This window comes from Onychostruthus taczanowskii, unplaced genomic scaffold (genome assembly GCF_017590055.1).
Source record: "Onychostruthus taczanowskii isolate IOZ18803 unplaced genomic scaffold, ASM1759005v1 scaffold13, whole genome shotgun sequence".
Taxonomy (NCBI): Eukaryota; Metazoa; Chordata; class Aves; order Passeriformes; family Passeridae; genus Onychostruthus; species Onychostruthus taczanowskii.
In genome coordinates, this window is record NW_024498462.1 from 10,797,216 (window position 1) to 10,818,105 (window position 20,890).

The window sequence follows — 20,890 nt, forward strand, 5'->3', positions numbered from 1 at the left end:
CAAGCCCTGTCCAACCTGGCCTTGGGCATTTCCAGGGATGGGACAGCCACAGCTGCTCTGGGCACCCTGTGCCAGGGCCTTGTTCCCCTCACAGGCAGGAATTCCTTCCCAATATCCCATCCATCCCTGACCTTCTTCAGCTTAGAGCCATTCCCCCTTGTCCTGTCCCTCCATCCTTTGTCCCCAGTCCCTCTCCAGCTCTCCTGGAGCTTTTTCAGGCACTGGAAGGGGCTCTGAGATCTCCCTGGAGTTTCTCTCCTCCAGGCTGGACACACCCAACACCTTCAGCCTGCCAAAGTTTGCTTTCCATTATTCCCACAAAGACCTGGCACAAGCAGTGCTGAGGCACCTGCTGCCATCCCACAGCCAGAGGAAAACGATCCGGGCAAGAAAAGGAACTTCCAAAGCAGCTCCAAGTGAAAACCCCTTCAGCTCATCCTGTACCACCAGCTACTCCCTGGCACAATGTTTGCTGTGGGTTTATTGCCCCAGGCAGCTCTGTTTGTCCAAATAAGCTCTAAAATATCCCTTCATAAAGAAAATTTCCCCCCCCAACAACACTGCTGTACTTTCTCAGGGTGTGGAGCAAACCCTCCCCTCAAATGCCACTGAGAGAATCCACGGGAAGATGGTCAGAACACAAAAAAACACCCAGAGCTACCTTAAATCCAATTATTAACCACTCATATCACACAAACTCCTCTTCTCCTGCTGTCCCCATCTGGTTCTGACCTGAGGATGAGGCTCAGGTGTGGAACAAGCCCCATCTGGGCCCATTTTCCATCCCCCCCTCCCATGAGAAATTGCTCACAGATATCAAATTCTTTCAAATCTGCAATTCAGAGTCACCCCACCGAGACAGCAGAGCCACAATCCCAGAGGCAGAAATTCTGGGAATTAGTGTGAGACCCTAAAAATACAGGTGCTGTTTTTAGTGATTCCCCTCATGAATCCCTTCATCCAGACTGTCCTTGCCCTCAAAGGGAATCCAAATTCCCTTGGTTGTTGTAACAGATTTTTCAAACAATTATAAACAGTTTATGGGCATGAAAAAGCCAAGCTTTTGCTATCTTCATAATTCCACAATAAATCAGGAGCATCCCAGGCAGACACAGCCTGAAAATCATCCCATTTCCCATGGACACTCTGACCTTCAAAGCAGATGCAGCTTTAAAGAAGTGGTTAAAATTACAAAAAAAAAAAAAAAAAAAACTAAACCCAAACCAACACACCAAAAACACCTGTTAAACTGTCAGCCCAAGCAAAGTTATTTCTCCCTTGAGGTTTACAGAACAAAACTCTGTCTCCTCACCACTTTCACACTATTTGGAAAGTTATTTAATTCTAAATTGAAAGCATTGATAATGACATTGGATATTCCAGATAAATTCTGGGAAATTAATTGTGTCATGGACTCTCCTGGGTTGGAAAGCATCCCATTATCTGCACCCATTATCAGCACCCCTCTAAATCTATTTTTAATTGAAGATAAACAAGCAGCTGCAGAGAAGAAGGAAAAAGGGGAAAATGAAGCACTTGCTGAGGGAAGTCTTTACTTAAACCCCCTCAGGTTTGTATTTGCTGCTAAGATAAATTCAGGTTGGATGGAAAAGTGTCAGACCAAAAGTGGTGAAAGTGCTTTGTATCAAAATTTCATCAGGCTCCTTGTTTCAATAAAACATCTTTTCCTCCTCTCAAATCCTCTTAATAACAACTTTTCTTTCCCTACACCTTTTCATCTTGTTTCCATTTCAGCTAGAAAACATTAAAAGTTCATTTAAAACTACTTCAAGCAGAGGGGGGTTTTGTGATTGTTTGGTTGCTTTTGGTATTTTTAGCAATTAACATTTTCTTCTATTTCTTCTCCACCTCCATTTTATTCCCAACTCCACATCCTTAGACTCCTGCATTAAAAACTCAGGACAGAATCCAGATTTTAACAGCACATTTGCAATGTTTTATGTGGATAAATTCCTTCATTTCATTGCTTTTCAGTAGCTGATACCTTCCAGCCTGAGGCAAACAAGGGCTTACAGAAATTTTACTATCTCAAGTGGAACTGAAGCTGATTGTTACAAATAGTCCCATAATGAGGTTAAAAGGTCCATAAATCTTCACAAAGTCAAGTTCCTTCCTGCTCTGAAGGCACATTTTCAGCAAGGGAAAGTCTATTTAGGCAGAGCTTGGAGCTGAAAAATAAACTTAAAACAGCAAGTCAACCCAAGAAGCTAAAAATCATTGTCAGAGAAATTATTTACCCTGGAAATACAATTGTCTGAATTTGGGATGAACTCCAGAGAAGCAAGAAATGGGTGGCAGGGAAGAAGGGAGAGCCACATCATTGCATTATTGGGGGTTTCATGCTTAAAAGGGGGGGAAAAAAAATAGGCTCTGTATTGAAGGAGAAGGGGCCCTGCTTTGACTTTCATGCCAAATGTGCCAGGACAGAGCCTGAAAGGATTTTGGCAGCTCATGGAAAGGGAAATTGAGGAGCTGAAATCTTAAGATATTTTCCTTTTCCCTGGGAACACGTGGGAAGCACCAACACCTTGTCAAGCCCTGCATCCACTCCAAATCCTAAAATTTCCCCCTCTAACACCAGCCTTGGAATCCATTATTTGCTCCAAGCACTTTCTTTGGGAGGCAGCAGCTCCAGGCACCCTCAGGGATTTGGGGGCAGCCTTGGGCTGAGCAGGAGGGTGGCTGATCCCAAAAGAGCAGGAACCTGGGATCCAGGGAAAACCCCAGCCCAGGGAACACCCCCAGCCCTCCCTGAAACCCTCCTGGAGGGGCAGCTCAGCCCCTCAGCAATCCCAGCCAGAGTCCAGCCAGGAATTCCAGAATTAAAGGAAACAGAGCCAGGATTGGAGACAAGGCTACAACAAGATCCCAAAACTTCCCCCAGGAGTCAGGATCAAAACCCAGGCTGGAAATAAATTAAAATGTGCTTCCAAGGGCTCATCCCAGAGGGAAATTACGTGCTGAAAGGTCTGTGCTGGAGGCAGGGTCAGAGCTGAGTGTGCCCAAGGCAAGGAAGGGGACGTGGAGCCGTGAGCAGCTCCAGGAGAGGCTGCTCAGGGCCTTTAAGGGGTGTTGAGGTTGCAAAGGTTTGTATGGAACAGCTGCTGACTATCCCTGTTTGCAGACTGGAGTCTGGGGAGCTCTACAGCTTCCAGAGTTTTCCACAAGAAGAGTCTCTCCCACACAAACTTCCTTCCTTCCAGCAGCCCCCTAAAAATCCTCCCTCCTTTTCCTGCAAACCCATGTCCCATCTGCACAACTGAGGCCTCTTTCTCCTCACCACCACCCTGAGTGCTGATTCCAGGCTGGGAATGTGTCCTGTGGGTCCAGGACTGGTCCTTGACTTCCAGCAGGTCCCAGCTGGGCTCCGCCAAGCCCAGGGCAGGAGGTGCCTGGGGATGGGGCCAGGGACTGAAGTTTGGGAGAGCTCTTGGGATCCATCCCTGCTTCCCTCTCTGGATGGAGCAGAGAACAGATTGAGAACCTGCTGCTGCTCCACTGGGAGGGATTTGGGACTGCTGTGGTCTTCAGGAAGGTTAAAAGACCCTAAAATCCATGAGGACGTTCTGGGGGCTGTGGTCTGGCCCATGGCCTCGGGGAGGGCTCTCATCAGGACAGGCAGCTCCAAAGCAGAGCCAAACCAGCAGTGACAGGGGACAAAGGGACCAAGCCCTACATGAGAAATTAGAATTAAGAAATATCTTAGCCTTTGCTGTTTCTTGGTCCTATCTGTGAAACAGAGCTCAGCCCACAGCCTTTCCGGGCAGGCTGAGCTTGTGAAAGGCCACGAGGTGCTCAGATCATTAATCAGAATCTTTATCTAATGCACAGACACTTCTGTCACAGCTCAGTGGCCCACAGACCGGGGAGCTAATGACAGTTTAGCCACAGCTGCATGAAACCAGAACAGGCTCTGAGCTGCAGAAATGCCCACAAAGCTGCAGAAATGTCCCCACACCTCCTGCTCTGTGTGCTCCTGCAGCTCCTGCTCCGTGCTGAGCACTCTGAGGTTCACAAGGTGCTGCAGCACAGGGATTTGTGGGATTTGGATCCCGTGGGATTAGCCCTTGGGTTCTGGCCAAGGCAGTCACACTCCAGTCAAACACATCAGGATGAGCAGTGGGGAGGAACGGCCAAATTTCTATAAAGGGACAGAATTCCCAGCTTGCCACTCCAAAGGGAGTATTTCCTGAAGGAATGGGAAACCCCAGGGAATACAGGCAGGCCCCTGTGCCAGTCTCAGCAGACTTTTGCCCAAGTTTATTCTCTTGTTTAGAAAAAAGCATTTTCCCCTCCAAGCTGTCTTTGGAGACCTCTATGGGGAATCCTTTGCTGTCTTCCCTGGTAACCTTTCCCTCAGCAAGGACACTCCCAGACACTCAGGCTGAAGATGGAAAAAGGACTTGGGATTCTCAAGGGTGGTTTTGGCAAGAGAAAAAAACAACTTTTCAGCAAATAATGGGCATTTCCTGCCTACAGCTTCCACCTGACTTCACCTGCACCTGACCCTGCGTCTGTCACTGCTCAGGGGCCTTGGTGACACCGTGTCCCTGCTGCCACCTGCCAGCCCAGGACTGCTCAGGACAGGATTATCCCTTTCCTACACCCACGGCAGCATCTTCCAGCACTTCTTGCTTTCTGGGCTGCCTGAGCATCCCCAGCTGGTGCAGCTGCTTATCCTCTGGGGCTCCCTCTGGAATGTCCCTCCTGCCCCGGAGCTGCTGTCCCCAGGGAAGGCACAGCTCCCCTTCCTCCGGGGCATCTGTGAGGCTGCTGACAAAAGGCAGGATATCGTTTTCCTGAAGCCTCCTGTCTCTGGCTCTGCAGAAATCTAATTAATGCATGCTAATGAGGCTAATTCAAAATCCCTGATCCAGCGACTGCCCGGTGTTTCTTCCAGGCTTCAGTTCTCCTTCCAGCAAGAAAGAAAGGAAGAAAAAGGAATTAGCAGAACTGATCTTTGCATCTTGACACTGTTACACAATTTCACTGACGTCTTGACCACAAACCAGCGGTTTCATTTTTTTTTTTTCCTCCTCCACCTGTACAAGAATTCTCAGAATAAAACGATTGCAAAATGAATTTATGAGCTACAGCTCTTCCAGACGAGGTGTTTGGTCAAATGGTGGCTACAAAGGTTTTTTATCCAGACACAAAGTGATGATACACCCTGGAAAAAACAGAGATGGGGCTGATATCGAGGTGGAAGAGGAACCTGAGAGTTACTGACGAGTCTGGGAAACACCTGGGTTCTGCTTATGAAGACAAGACAGGAAAAAACTCAACCCCAAAGTTTTATGTAAACTCAGCAAGCAAAAAAACCAAACCAGACCCAAACAAAAAACCCAAACGCCAATAACTCAGCCTGAAATGAGAAAGGGAAAAGTCCAGTTTTAATTCACAAATCATTATCATTTCCCAGTCAGAGCCCAGTGCTAACTGGGATTACCTATGGCCTGATTTATGAGGGAATCATAGGACTGTTGTGGATTTTTCCACTGATTTCAGGGAGGAAGGGAAAGAAGGAACTTTGCTTTTAGTCTAAAATTAGTTGATTTAAGAAGCCAATTCTGAATGGTTTTTCTCCCTCACTTCTCACTGGGATGTTCTCCGTGTGGAGCCTCCCCTGTGCTCCATTTTCTCGACAGATCTTAAAGGTGGAGGAGTTATCCCAATCCCAAATGCCTCTTCTCAAATTTCCAAATGGATTCTCAGAGGTTCTCATTTAAAAGCAGCAAGATTTGAGAGTTGCAATCCAATGAAAACCCTTTGGAAGTTGGTGGGATATTTGTTTTTTCCAGGGAGGAAGGACTCCAGGGATCTGGTGCCTTGAGGAGGTATCTCATCTAAACTGCAAATTGTTTGTGGGATATGTCTGCAGGAAATGCCCCTAAAAAAAAAAAAAGGGATTTTGCCAGTTAAGGTTTGGATTTTGCCCCAGTAAAGTTGTGGTACTGGTTCAAGGGGAGTGGAACTGGAAGCTGTGCATCCCCTCTCTGACTACAGATGGAATATGGGGGAAAATCAATTCAGACTGACTCAAAGGCAGCAAATATTTCTTCTTCCAACTCCTGAATCTGGAAAAACATGGTTAAAAATATCCATTTAGAGTAAGTTCCTTATAGCAACTGATACCCCCTGTTCAGAAATACTATCCAAGGAAATGGTAGTTTAATGCAATCCACATTATGGATAGAAAATGAAATTAAAAAGCAAAACATTAAGGAAAAACACTGGAGAAACAGGGTGTAGCTTAATGTTGTTTGATCCCAGAATCTGAAGGGTTCTTTCTGCAAGACTGGGATGGTGCAAACACAACTTAGACATGATTGTGCTGCATTTCCTCCCCAGGTGTCAGAGAAAACTGAGGAGTGAAAGACAGATTTGAAAGAGAAAATAGAAACAAGGAGTGAACCTAAACACAGAGCTGCTGGAGAAACCATCAAAACAAGAAGCAAAATCCAACAGGGCCAGTGAATTTTGGCTGCCAAGGAAATCTTGACTCCTCTATCCAAAGGAACTCTGTAAGAGTAAAAGACTTACTCATCCTTTCCAACACTCAGCTGGATTTACATCCTTGTGGGATGTGAGCGAAGGACAGCGCGTTCCAAAATGGGAAGAAGGCTCCAGGAGCTGCTGGCTCCTGCTCTGCTCCTCCCACCAGCTCCAGGAGACAAATGCACCTTGTGGGATGGCACAGCTCCTTCCCAGCTCTCCTTTGCTGTTGCTGAGAACTTGCTGAACTGAAGGTCTTCGGCTGTAGCTCTGGAGGGTAAAAAGCTGGAGTTTGTGACTGGTGGGGCTCAGCTTCAGCAGAATCCAGACCCATCCAGGCACTTGGAGCAGGACTAAGAGCTGACAAAAGAGCTTTATAAGCCAAAAACCCCCAAGCAGATGATGCTGAGCTAATGTTTCTCAGGAAGAGCTAAAATCAAGCTGTTCCATCAACATCTGCACAGATTACTGCACCTCTGCTGTTGGGCAGGGAAATCAAACCAGCTCCAGGACTTTGTCCTGCTTGTTTAGAATCCCGGGAAGCAGAGATAGAGCAAAGCCATCTCGTGGCTTTTCATTATTCCAATCAGCCAGTGAAATCTGGGCCGTAGCTGTTGTGATTTGTACGTGCTGCCAGTCTTTCTAATCTTATTGAAATGATAAAAGGTCTCATGAGGCTGTTTTCCCCAGGAATCATTTTCCTTGGAGTCCTTCCCCAGCCAGGAGCACCCAGAGCAGACCTGAGACACAACTGCTGCTGTTGATTTCTTGCTGTCAGTTGTTGATGGTGCAGAATTAATTTTTTTCTCTGACCAGATTTATACGTTAGACCCAGGCCTAAGCCTGTGTTCATGTTTGTAACACACCCCACACGTGTCCTGCATGGCAATGACTGCTTCCAAATCCAGGCTGGACAGGGATTTGAACAACCTAGTCTAGGTGGACACCTGGAAGATGTCCCTGCTCATGGCAGGAGGTTGGATGAGATGAGATTTAAGGTCTCCTCCAGCCCAAACAGTTCTGTGATTCCATGAAAAACCTGACAAGAATGAGCCCAACCTGGCCCCGGACACCTCCAGGGATGGGGCAGCCACAGCTTCTCTGGGCACCCTGGGCCTGGGCCTCCCCAGCCTCACAGAGAAGGATTTCTCCCCAGTATCTCATCTGAAAGTCTCCTAATTTTAAATGCAAGCAAGTTCTCTGTTTGCTGGAGTCGTTGGCGCTGTTTTCAGACAAAGTGAAAGGGGAAGCAGAGCCTCATGAAGAAAATGTGATGAAGAACATGACTGGGGTTGATCATATTTGTTGGGAGGGGGTTTTCCGGTCTCGGGAATTCCCCACGGAGTTAATTGGGTTTGCCTTCCAGTTCTCATGAAAATTCTCACCCTTCTCTTTGCAGCCTTCCAGTGGGGAGGCTGCACCAGTGTCACAGACAATATCTGGGACACTGGCTTTTGGATCATGGAATCCCAGGATGGTTTGGGATGTGCCAAAGCTCACACCACGACTCTCAGACTTGTCCTGCCTCTACAGAGGGGTGAGTCACCTGTGGGTCAGAGGTGACAGAGTTCCAGGACATACTTCCAGGCTGAGTTGGTTCCCTGAGGCTGATGTTCCAACACCAGTAGCTCTTTTTGCTGGAAGCTCTAAATTCACAAATTATAACCTTTACATTTAGCTGGATCTCACCAGATTGTGCTGATGATTCTCCCCCAGGAAAACGAGATCAATGGCTTTAGCATAAAGCTCCAGAAGGATCACAAACAATGCACTCAATTCCCTGTGCACCTAAGGAAGAGGAATTTCATGTGCCAGCTTATGGCAGCTGCTCCAGGGCAACTCACCACTACAAAGACCCCCTTGGGAACAGAACTTTTGTAAAGAAATTAAACTGGGCAAAGAAATTAAGACTACCATAGGAAAAACTAAGAGTTCTTCTTCCTTCCAGGTCCCTCTCCCTCAAAATGTTCATTTATCCCCTCCAAAAAGGCTGCTGGAATCTGTCTGTCAAGGGATTCTGAGCTGCAAGGGATGAAGGAGAGGTTTCAGCAAAGAAAACTAATGATTATTTTTAGCATCAGCTGCATGGAAAATACTTCTCAGAGGCTCTGGTTGGTTAGAGGGGAAGACACATTTTCTCCTTTTTAGTTTCTGCTAAAAACCCAAATTTAGGAAGTAAATGACTCTGACAAAGAGCAATGGTTCTGATGGGCAAATCCTTGTGGCCAGCACTGGCAAACCTTGGCTCTCCCACTGGAAAAGCTCCTCAGACTCTCCTCCAGCTCCAGGGATTCAAGCTGCTCTGAATAAAACCCAGGGCGACCTTCCAAGGGTTTGGCCACCAGCATTCCAAGATCTCCTTTCTCTTTCTGCTGTCAGGGGGGAATATTTGGTTCCTGTAGAAACCCTTGGTGTGTGTTTTCAGCTCGTTCCTTATCCCCATTCCGAGCGCCCACGGGAGGGAATGGCTGTCGTGGGACACAGGGATGGGCTGAGACACAGCTACCGGGCAGCTCTGTTAGGAAAAGAGCTGGTTTGAATTAAAAATCCATTCCTTTGGAACAGAATCAGCCTCTCTTTTGGACAGGAGGAACGTGTGTGTCTGTACTGGGGGCAGAGGAAATCGTTAACGACGTGGTGCAATTGAAGCTCTGTAACAGCAGAGAGAGGGGCACTAATGAGCAATGATATTTCAGTGGCCAGAAAATGCAGGTAATTAGAAGTTATTTCTCTCAGAACAGCCCGTTCTGACTTTTTCCATGTGCCTCCTGCTCCTCTTTGTTGCAAGAAAAAAAATTATTATCAGTTTAAGGAAAAAAAAAAACAGAAATAGAAGGGAAGAATTTTGAAATGTTTGTCATTCTCTGTTCCTCTTTCTGTTATCTGATATATTAAAGTAAACAGCACTATTATGTAGTTTAACCTCCACATATACATTTCATTCACCTTTAAATAATACTTTATATTCTCTATAGGAAGAATCACTGAATCAGGATGCAATTATTTATTTTCCCCTTATCAGAGTACAGCTTTTGACCAAACTTATATAAATTTCTTGGTGTGATCTTTTGTTGAATGTCTGCTTTTCTACATTCCAAAGGCTTGACTTGACAACAACAACAACAAAAAAAAACTGACATGAAATCTAAATCTTGATGTTATTTATTGGCTGCTCCATCCATTATTATTATCCTTTACTGGATGCCCCATCCTTGGAAGTGTCCAAGGCCAGGCTGAATGGGGCTTGGAGCAACCTGGACTACTGGAAGGTGTTCCTGCCCATGTAAGGGGGTGGAGCTGAATTGACTTTGATGTCACTTCCCATCCAAACATCCTGGGTTTCTGTGATTTTAGAAAAATTTTAATAATTATGCACTATTATGAATATTGCTATATTAATAATACTATACAATGTACTATATTAATGTTTTCTATATACTAAATAATACATTTTCATAAACTGCATACCTATCTCAATAATAATTTAGAAATACAGCTGCTTTTCCTCTGGTTCCCAGTGAAGGGCTGTAATCTGTTTTATGGGAGGGGTTTTTACTTATTTGATTTCTTCCCTTATAGATGTGGAAAACCTCTAAAAAACCAGTTACAGTTCTATGGACTAAACCACAAAAAAGCCACAGAGCAGCCACTTAATTCTGGATTTGGGAAAAAAACTTGGAAAGGAAACAGAAGCGCGGAAAAATCATGGAAACTTCTATTTGGGATTGTTGTACATCAAACCCAGCATCTGCACAGTAGACAGGCAAAGCTGGAGCTATTTTTTTGGGTTAAAAACCATGGTATTGCTCAATTATCTGTCACATGATGGTGGCACTGAAGTCCAGGTGGCCTTGCAGGATCCAAGCTCTCCTTTAATCCAGGTAGTAATGGTAATGAATATTTCTGGGAAGCCATAACCAAGAGGAAGAAGAGCCTTTACGCTGCACAAACCAAAGTTTTACCCTCAGAATAAGGGCAAAGAGCTCTGTAGGGAAATTCCATCGGACCCAACATAACTGTCTGCAAAATCTCCAGGCAGTTCTGGTTTATCAGCAGAAAAAGCCACTTCCTGAGCCCTTGTCTGCAGGATAACTGATAAACCACCCCAGTAAACAGGGCTCAGGTCCTCTGCAACTGTACTTTAAGGAAGAAGAAATTCAGCAGTATATTCTGCAAGTGCAATGAGTTGCACTTTTAAATTTCCTACTTGGTCCTAAAACTCTCATGTAATAACCTGCCCCAAACCAGAGCAATTTATGGCCATGGGGAAAGGCAGGAACAGCAGCTGCATCTTTTCCCTCTCCTTTTTTCACAAGGATTGTGGCTTTTGCTCAGATCAGTCAAGCCTGTCCTAGATGGAGATTCATGCAGAGAAGAGCATCTGCAGAAGTGCTGATAATGAGGGTGGGCAGGCCCTGGCACAGGATCCCAGAGAAGCTCTGGCTGCCCCTGGATCCCTGGAAGTGTCCAAGGCCAGGTTGGACAGGGCTTGGAGCAACCTGGGACAGTGGAAGGTGTCCCTGCCATGGCAGGGGGTGGAACAAGATAAGCTTTAAATTCCTTTCCCTTCCAAACCATGCCATGATTCTGTGATTCTGTGAATGTTTGTTTTCCACAGATGCTGGTGGGGTCAGTCAGGGAACTGCTGTTCCCAAATTCTCAGCTTGCCAGGCTGCAGAGTGTGGTGATTTTATGTGAAAGACAATTTTGTGATTGGATAAATTCCAACAAATATGTTTCCATTGCTGAGGGAAAAAAAATCAGCTAAACAGGATGTGCTGATAAACACTGCAGCACCGGCCAAAACCTCACTATTGCTTTTCACAAGGTCCATATAAATAATTTTAAAATAAACACCTGGCAAGCTCCCAACTTCTACCAACCTCCTTTGACAAGTGACGGAAACGAGACTGTCTAGAAAGCACAGCACCCACTTTAGGGGGTGCTCGTGTGGAATTACCTGAATGAGCCATCAGTTTTGGGTTTCTGAGGTTTCTGAGCTGTCAGACCTCCACACTTCCATTGTCCCCATGTCAGGAAGGAGCTGCTGTGATGTTTGATTTCACACTCTCAGACCACAGCAGAGCAGAGCTCATCTGGTGACAGTTGAGTGCTGAGAGCCAGATCCCAGAGAGGCAAAGCAGGGCAGATTCCTGGTGGCTTTCTGAAAATCCAGTGAGATCCTCTGAGGGGGTAAAGTTGTAGCCCCAGTCATGTATTTATCCCCTGGGATAAGGTGAGGCTGGATCTGTGCCCATTCCTTGAAGCAATGTCAGAAGTGCCACCCTTGGCAGGGAGATCCAGCGAGTGTAAACCGAGCTGGGGACTTATTTAGTTCAGGAGAAATGCCAGGCAAGGCTCACACTGTGCTAAAAAAAGCCATTGGGAAGTCAGATCTCATCTGCAGGAGGACTGAGCTGGAGCAGAGCACCCAGCAGGTCCTCAGCCCCAGGGGCAGGAGGGGACAGCAGGGCTGAGCTGCCAGGCAGGAGCAGGCAGAAACCTCAGGAGCGTTTCCATGGTCTGCTCAGAGCTGTGCTTGGAGAGGAGGAAGAGCTGGAGGGGAGGAAGAGCTGGAGGGGAGGAAGAGTTGGAGGGGAAGAAGAGTTGGAGGGGAGGAAGAGCTGGAGAGGAGGAAGGGGTATCCTGCACCCAACTCCACTTGGAATCTTCCCAGTGGGTGCCGAGCCAACCCAACAGAGGTACAGGACAGAAGACACCTGGGAAGGCACGTAACCCCATTCTGGGGTCATTGTGGGGACAGCTGACCAAGCCAACCCAACAGAGCTACAGGACAGAAGACACCTGGGACAAAGGCACGTAACCCCATTCTGGGGTCATTGTGGGGACAGCTGACCAGGACTGAGCTGGCAGGGCTGGGAGCAGGGCTGGAGCCACAGCCGAGCACTGGCAAAAGCAGCACCTTTTGTGGCACCTCGTGATGTCACCCAGGTCCCCTCGCTGGTGTAAACAGTGGTGCAGGGGACGTTCCACTTCCTCCTGAGCACTCGGCTGTGCTGAGCACGGCTCTGCCTGCCAAGGTAAGGCTGCTCTAAACTTTCTCTTTGAGATCTAGAACTGTGCCTGTGCTGCTTCCTGCAGAAACGTCCCTTTCTTTCCTCAGGCTTTTCCTTAGGGGGTGGCTCTTGCCAGGAGGAGATTTGTGGCACATGGAGCCCTGCAGCAGCAGCAGCAGCCGCTGCTCTCCTTGTGTGCCACTGCTCGGGGTGAACACATGGAGGAGTTCAAACAGCAGCTGCTGCGCCTGCAAAAACAAATGTCAGGCGTGGGCAATTAGCGGTGCTCCAACTGTTCTCCAGTGTCATTATCAGGGATAATTTCTGTCTCTTGCCTGATTCCTCTGGGAATGTATTTTATTTTAAAGCCATATTTGACAGTAAGGGTAAAATGCAAATCTGTTTTTTTCCAATGGTGATTTATATTGCCATAAAATAAAATCCATGTGCTGCCCATCTTTGTGCCATCTGAGGCTCTGTGAGTGAGCAGCAATAGGAGGAAATTGATAATAGTGAGGGCACACAGGATGACAAAAATAGCGGGATTGCTTGGACTTGCATTTGCTAATGAGAATTCTGAGGTGGTTTTAATTCCTAATTCAGGCTGTAGTCTGGATTAAAACTTGACTTTATGGGCTGAAGGTTTTAAACTTCATGGGTTGAAGGTTTTAAACTTCATGGGCTGAAAGTCTTAAACTTAACTTCATGGGCTGAAGGCTGTAAACTTGACTTCATGGGCTGAAGGCTGTAAACTTGACTTCATGGTCTGCAGGTTTCCAGCTGTACTTTGTAAAAGGTGCTTTTCTGCTGGCTTTGCTTTCACTTGCACCAGCAGCTCAGCTCAGCTCAGCTCAGCTCAGCTCAGCTCTGCTGGGAGCCCAGCAAACAGCCTGTGGGGTGCTCACAGACAGGATTTAGAGTGGGTGGCCCCTGAATCCAGGATTTCTGCAGGTGGATCAAGAGGGAATCTCACAGAAGGTGAGTCAGGATGTCGGGATCTGCAGGAGGGGATTCCTCAGCAGGCTGGGGCAGGAGCTGTGCAGGGACAGTGGAGTTCTTTTCAAGGGCATATTTTTGGTGTCAAGTGAAAATGCAGGGACTTTGGCTCCAGTGCCAGCATCATCAGCCGTGGGAATTCCATCCACGAGGGAAGTGCATCCGTGGGACAGCCCTTGCCCAGCCTGGAGCCAGAGCCTCAAGTGGGCTGTTGCTTTCTCTGCTGGAGCTGCAGGAAAGAGTTCCACCAGTGCTGCAAAATGAAAATACAGCAGACAGCCCAGACCTGCTCTTTTTCTGTGAAAGAGAACCCAAAAAAAACACCTTTAACTGTAAAATGTTCCACTCCGAGAGCAGAGGTTTCACTTCAGTGTCACGGCCATGCATTGAGAGCAGAGTGTGGAGATGTTTGTGCCCCAATCCAATCAATTAACCTGGCTCTGATGGGCACCTCAGACAGATCCAGGGCTCTGGAATGACATCCCTGTGCTTCTCAGCCTATCCAGATGAACATCTTTTGCCTAGGAATGCTATGCTTAGTTTCCAAAGCTCCAGTAATAACATGCTCACTTCTTGTATCTTTATTGCAACAGCATCAGGGATGCAGAATCTCACAAAAATATTAAAAAAATAGTGGTTGGATCTCAGTGTGTCTATTTGATACTGTTTTTTTTTAAAAAAATTCATATTCTGAAAGCAATGTTGCAGAGAGAGCCACCCCTCTGCAGGATGTAAATGAGCACTGGTGAAATCCACTGAAGATTTCAGTTTTCTGCAGCCCCTGCTGCACACCCACCGTGCAGTGGAGGACTTTGGAGATGCAATTTTAGGACCCTCAGTGGTATCTCAAGTGTCTGCTTCTGTGCACAAGCGGGAAGAGAAGGGGCTGCTGTGGGATTAAGTCTCAGTCTGAGCCAAAGTGAGAGGAAAGGTGGAAATGCAGTAATTTTGTGGTGCACTATGCATGTCTGGGTGCCTTTTTATTAAAGAGATTATTAACTTAATTATGTTTTTATGGTTTTGCAATGAAACTCTTAATCCTCAGAAAGGCCCTGCTGATGAGCCAGCAGACACCACCCCATGCATATTAATTGTAATAATGTATTGTGTGCACTGCCAGCCAGGTCACCCTGCTCAGACCCTGAGTTCCCTAATGCAGAGAGGGATTTTCTGACTCCAGGGCATCCACCTCCTTTTCCCAATCTCTGAGTTAGATCTGCTGGGATGGTGGGGCTCGGACATCACCTGCAGGATGGGTTTTGGAACGTCCTGGCTCCAAGGTTCACCACAGCTCCATGCTCTCCACCAAACTGCAGCTTTTGAGGATTCTTCTACCTGCAAATTGAATCACAGAATCATTTAGGTTGGAAAAGACCTTTAAAGATCATCAGAAAAGATACCAGCAACCAGGCCCACTCCTGGGAGTATTTTTTTCCCTAATATCAGTTATTCAGCAACACTGGATATTTTCAGTTTGGGTTCTCCTAAATGATGGCAAGGTGGACTCACGAGAGTCCCACTGCTGCCACTCAGATAACACTTGGGGTGAGAAAAATATCTTAGAGAAGCCAAGAAATGAGATTTGGATGAACTCTGACACCTTGTGGACAATTAGCAGAGGGAGGTGATGGATGAGGGGGAAGCTCTCCATGCTCTGGGCAGGGTTTGTCCCACCAGGAAGCCAAGCTGAGCTCTGGGATGGAGTGTGTGCCCTCAGCATCACCCTCGTGTTCCAGGGACACATGCTGGACACAGAGTTTGCCCTAAACCCTCTGGTCAGAGCCCAGTTTGAGTCAGCAGACCTTCACCCCATCACCCCAATTGCTCTTAGTGTCACATGAGACCTAAGTCACAGAATCACAGAATATTCGGGGTTGGAAGGGACTAAATAAGGCCTAGCTGTGTTTAAGAACCTTGACAAGCAAATTGCCTGCTGTCACTCATTGGACTGAAGAACAAAAAATTGCCAAAAAAAAAATTGCTGTCACTCATTGGACTGAAGAACAAGCACACATTGGCCAGCATTTAATTAGATAATCAATTATAAAAGTGTCTTTAAAATACAACACTTTGCAGTTGTACCTAATCCTGTGTGGTTTTAATGGCCACCCACCAGCTGTGTCTGGAGGAGCAGCAGGCCAGACCTTCCAGCTTTGATATCCAAGGAAAAACAGGCACATGAGGACTTGGAAAATGGTTTCTTGGCAAAGGGAGAGGTGACCTGAAGGGACAGAAGGAGCAGTGGGTGTGCTTTTACCAGAGACAAGGCCATGGCCAGCTGGACAGCAGCTGGAAAGGGATGAAACCTCCTGAGCAGCAGAAATTCACAGCTCTCCCAGGAAATGGGGTGTAACCCACATCTCCCACACTGAGGGGAGGAACAGCCCCAGCCCCTGTTCACTCCCTGTCCTGACAACTCCCAGATGGAGAGCAGGAGGCCTCCATTGCTGCTTCTTAGGGGAGGTAAAGCCATGAGCCAGATGAATCTTCTGTGTTTCTGTCACACTTCGAGCCTCTTCCCTCCTCCTGGGCCTGTTTTGGCCTCGTGGCAGGAGCAAGGCTGTGGTGTGCTGGGATGGGGAACAGGGAACAGAGCATCCTGTCCTGGAGCTGTGTGTGGGGAGGGGGACTGGGATGGAGCTGGAGGGACAAAAGCAGCTCTGAGGGCCTGGGATCCAGCATCCTGAAGGAAGGGGATGAGCCAGAGATCTTCCCAAAGGCAGCACTTCCCTGATGCTCGGAGCAGCTGGAGCTGCTGAGGCTGAGGTTTTAGGAGATACACACACAGACCTTGCTTTTTGAGGGATGTGGGAATGTGAGAGAAAAGCTGAGAAAGAAATGCAAGAATCTGTTCAGGGTTCCAAGGCCCTGCTCTCTGCCCGTGTCCCATGTGGGACCTTGCCATGTCTGGGTGTTTTGGGGGCTGAATCCCAACCCTTCCCTGGCAGCCTGGACAGAGTCTGGATGAGCTGCCAAATGTAAGCACCACAATGATTGAGAGGCTGAAAACCCAGCAATTTGTGCTCTGTGTCACTGGGAGCTCTAAACTCAACTCTTTTGGTAACACGAAGGAAAAAGCTTCAGTAACAGAGTAGGAGTTACTAATTTCTACCTACAGAGACAGTTTTTCTGGCAAATGCCTCTCGCAGGAAATGAGTCAGAGGAGTGAATCAGTGTCTGCAGTGCCATATGAAGCTGATTTTCAACCGTTATATTCAACATAGGAGGGAATCACTGTAATGAGAATTATAACCCTGGGAGGAAACCCCCAATAAACCCCAACTCCTGCCTGTGTTGCCTTGCTGAGGAGGAGTTATCAAATTTACTGGTCCTGGTTACAAAAGCTAGCAAGAGAAAAGTGGCCCAACAGCTCAACACGTGGCATTTTGCTGATGGCTGGGAGGCAGAAATTGGCAGTACCTAAAAAGTAAAATTATCTGACGGAAAAAGGAGTCAGACTGAGACTGCCATGGTGATGAGAAATAGAAGTTGGTGGCGTGACCAGGTCTCTGTGTGTTCCATCAGCTTAACTACATTAACAGAACACTTCAGCAGCACTGGCTATGTTCACAACAGTCACATTTTCCAAGTCCGCTCCCTGCTACCCTTCTGCATGTGATTTGTGCCCGTAATGCCAGAGAAAGTGGGTCCATGAGGTCCTCTGAGAGGCTCGAAGGCCTGTCCCCCACATAATGCCAAACACAGCCCAACATATCCCTGGAAGTCTCAAGGCCAGGGTGGATGGGGCTTGGAGCAGCCTGGGATAGTGGAAGGTGTCCCTGCCCATGGCAGGGGGTGGCACTGGATGAGCTTGTAGGTCCTTTCCAACCCAAACCATTCCATGATTCAATGCTTGGCACCCACACTCTGAGCACTGGGCCATGACCATGGTGGAGGCTGGGATATGCTGCTTTCATCCATGTTTTCCTACCTTGCTTCCAGAGACCAAACCACTTGAGACCTTGAAGAGATGGCCAGAGGACGGGCAGCTTCTCCTGCTGCTCTGTGATCAGTGTGGCACAGCTCCACTTGTGCTCCTGGGACTAACACATCAGGAATGGTCTCCCACGCCTGAAGGAGCAGTGGGATCTCTGACAGGGCACTCTGAACACAATTCCAGGATGTTTCATGCAGACAATATTCCCAAACCTCTGCTTTGTGCTGAACAGCCAAATGGGAAATGCAGACTTGAGCACTGACAACTCTTGCAGAGCCTTTGCCTTCACATCCCGTTTTTGTCTCCACAGGAATGACCCATCCACCCTACACCACCACAGCCTCTTCCAGCAGCCCAGTCATGAGCCAGAGCAACCAGAGCTGCTCCCGTCAAGATATCACCTTCAAGAGCAGCCTCTATGCCACCACCTACACCCTCATCTTCATCCCGGGGCTCCTGGCCAACAGCGCTGCCCTGTGGGTCCTGTGCCGCTTCCTCAGCAGGAAGAGCAAAGCCGTCATCTTCATGATCAACCTGGCCGTGGCCGACCTGGCCCACGTCCTCTCACTGCCCCTGCGCATCTACTACTACATCAACCACACCTGGCCTTTTGGGGATGTCCTGTGCTTGCTCTGCTTCTACCTGAAGTACCTCAACATGTACGCCAGCATCTGCTTCCTCACCTGCATCAGCATCCAGCGCTACTTCTTCCTGTACCACCCCTTCCGAGCCAAGGGCTGGAAGCGCCGCTACGACGCGGCCATCAGCGCCCTGGTGTGGCTGGTGGTGGGGGCCCTCTGCGTGCCCTTCCCCATCATGAGGAGCCACGGGCTGGGTGCCAACACCACCAGCTGCTTTGCAGACCTGCAGGTGAAGCCGATCGACAGCAAGGTGGGCACGGTGCTGATGACCGGCGCCGCCGAGCTCCTGGGCTTCGTGGGCCCGCTCGTCATCATCTTATTCTGCACGTGGAAAACAAGAGACTCCATCCGGGGCTTCCATATCCCAGAGGAAAGCAGCGGGGAGAGGAGGAAGGCCCTCAGGATGGTTTCCATGTGTGCCATTGTGTTCTGTGTGTGTTTTGCTCCCTACCACATCAACTTCTTCTTCTACATGTTGGTGAAGGAAAATGTCATCACCGACTGCTTCCTGAGCACCATCACGCTCTACACCCAGCCCTTCTGCCTGAGCCTTGCCAGCTTCGACTGCTGCTTGGATCCCATCATCTATTTCTTCATGACTTCAGAGTTCCAGGAACAGATTTCCAGGCACAGCAGCATGGCCATCCGGAGCCGGCTCATGAGCAAAGAGAGCGCCTCGTCGATGAAGGAATGACAAGGAAGCCACTTGGAAGAAACTAAGCTATTTCATGTGAAATCTGAGACTGGTCTGGGATACTCCATTACCATCTGTGTTGTGGAAGATCTTGCAGCTTTGTCCAAGGGAGTTTTGTGGCAGTGGAATTTTTCAGTGTATAGAAGATAAAACCTTGTCTAAGACTGGTGTGTTGGAAACTGGTGAGTGACCCAATTGATGTGCCTGTCCCCCTCCCTGTGCCACCCCCACCTGACCTCACTGGACTAGAAAACACATAGGAGGGAGTGAAAAAGCTTTTGCTGGGAAATGGAGGAAAAGTCCTGGACTTTTCTTCTATTTTCCCAGCTGCAGGCTCTGTGATCCAGCCAGAGAAAATCCCACATTCATACACTGACATCTGCTGAAGGATCTTTGGGAAAACCACACAAGAACCTAAAACTGGTCAGTAGCAACCAAAGGACATTGTGGTTTGTGCAGTGGGGCTGTGGACAGGTGAAGGTGGTTTCCTTGTGCTCCTGAGTTTGGTGCATCCCACTGGTCACCAGTGATCTCTGTTCCCCCTTTCTGCACTCACCCTCCTGCCCTGCTCCTCCTTTCCCTCCTCACCCACCTTTGTTTGCTCCCTAATTGCTGACACATCCCAGAACTTGCACCTGCAGCTGATGCAAGACCCTCTGCAAGACAAATTCTCCTCAAACATCCAGAGAGTGGCTTTTGCCCTTGCTCCAGGTGACTTTCTTCCCCTCCAAGCTGGCAAGGTGGACATGGGCAGGTGGCTTTTGCCTTTGGACCCCTTGGGGCAGGACCATGTGGTCCTGGGGTCAGTGCAGGTGGGTTTGATGGTGCTGGTGATACCACTCAGGTTCTCACTTCCTTCTGTGTGCAGTCCAGAGGTACCTGAGATGAATCTGCCCCAAAAAAAGCTCAGCTCAACCTGTTCAGTTGATGCATCTTTTAAAAAAGAGAGGAGTCCTTGCCAAGGTGATTTCACTGATAGACCAGAAATTAAAGTCATAAACTATTGTGATTTTTTTTCCACCAGGTCCTGTCGTGATCCTAATGTTTACATTTTTAGGTAGCTATGCAAAGCAGGGACAAGGAATGATTCTTTTTAATTAGTTACAGCTCTTCAGCTGAGTCCATCCACTCTGTAACTTCAAGGGTATCTCGTGATACCTGGGGATGGATTTGGCTGAACAGTCACGAGTTTATTGCCTTTGGAAATCAGTATATTTTCAAAAGAATGTGAACAATTTGTACAGTCTTGCAACAGTTGCTACAAAACCAGAAAAAATACCAGAAACACTTGCTATGTGTATTTTAACTCCAACCATTCAATTCCACTAAGTTAAAATGTTAACTCAGCCAAATGCTTTCTGTATATTGTGTTTTCCCACTTCTCTGTTTTACAAAATAAATTAAAAAAAAAAAAAAAAAACAAAAAAAAAACCCCCAAAAACAAAAAAGGGTGGGGAGGAAAGCCAAGAATGAGGGTTTAAACAACCATTTCCCACTAAAAGGCAAAGCACTGATTAAACACAATAAGCTGTCATAGTTCTCCTCCCAGGTGTGAGAAGATGATTTTGGGCTGAGTAGGATGCACTGGGATGGATGGAAGTGTTCTCTGTGATGTCACTGACACAATAAATGTTTACACACTGCAAGGAGTCCCCTTCCAAAGGGGAGGATGCTCACGGGCAGAGTTGACCTCACACAATTCAATTGTTGTCACTTCAGCAGTCTCTCATAAGCTACACTCTGTACAAAGTTGTCAGAGAAGGAGAGTTCAGTTTCAGTGCTTGTTTTGAGGGTTTTTATAGACCGTGCTCAGCCTCCACGTGACTGGGAGCTGTTTCCTGTCCCTTCACTTTCGCACCCTTCTCCCTTGATCAGCTTGTGAAAACAAGCTGAGGCCACTTATGGGAACTCTGTAGCTCCTTCTGTGGGTTTTATTTCCCAAGAACTGATACTCAAAAAGAAAAAAATAAAGGCTGTTTTGCAAACATCAGCTGAGTTTTGTAGTTATCACTGGTACCTGGAAAACTGCATGGGATCAGCTCCTCCTGGGATCAGGGTTCAAGTGAAGGAACACAACTTTATTATTCTT

At 47.6% G+C, this 20,890-nt stretch overlaps 1 protein-coding gene across 2 annotated transcripts; it reads left to right on the plus strand.

Annotated features, from left to right (window-relative positions):
* Positions 1-11,910: 11,910 nt before the first annotated feature.
* Positions 11,911-20,776, plus strand: LOC121331866 (putative P2Y purinoceptor 10). Of its 2 annotated transcripts, XM_041396660.1 has the most exons (3): positions 11,911-12,218; positions 12,304-12,557; positions 17,777-20,776. In XM_041396660.1, exon 3 carries the CDS (start codon positions 17,779-17,781, stop codon positions 18,799-18,801), a length of 1,023 nt encoding a protein of 340 aa, XP_041252594.1. In that variant the 5' UTR covers positions 11,911-12,218; positions 12,304-12,557; positions 17,777-17,778; the 3' UTR covers positions 18,802-20,776. The 2 variants fall into 2 exon arrangements, with proteins under 2 accessions (XP_041252594.1, XP_041252595.1); XM_041396661.1 differs by lacking the exon at positions 11,911-12,218 and having other exon boundaries at positions 12,291-12,557.
* Positions 20,777-20,890: the final 114 nt, after the last annotated feature.

Bases quoted from the DNA above. Each gene is read 5' to 3' on its own strand.
- LOC121331866 (XM_041396660.1), top strand. From the start codon at position 17,779: ATGACCCATCCACCCTACACCACCACAGCCTCTTCCAGCAGCCCAGTC.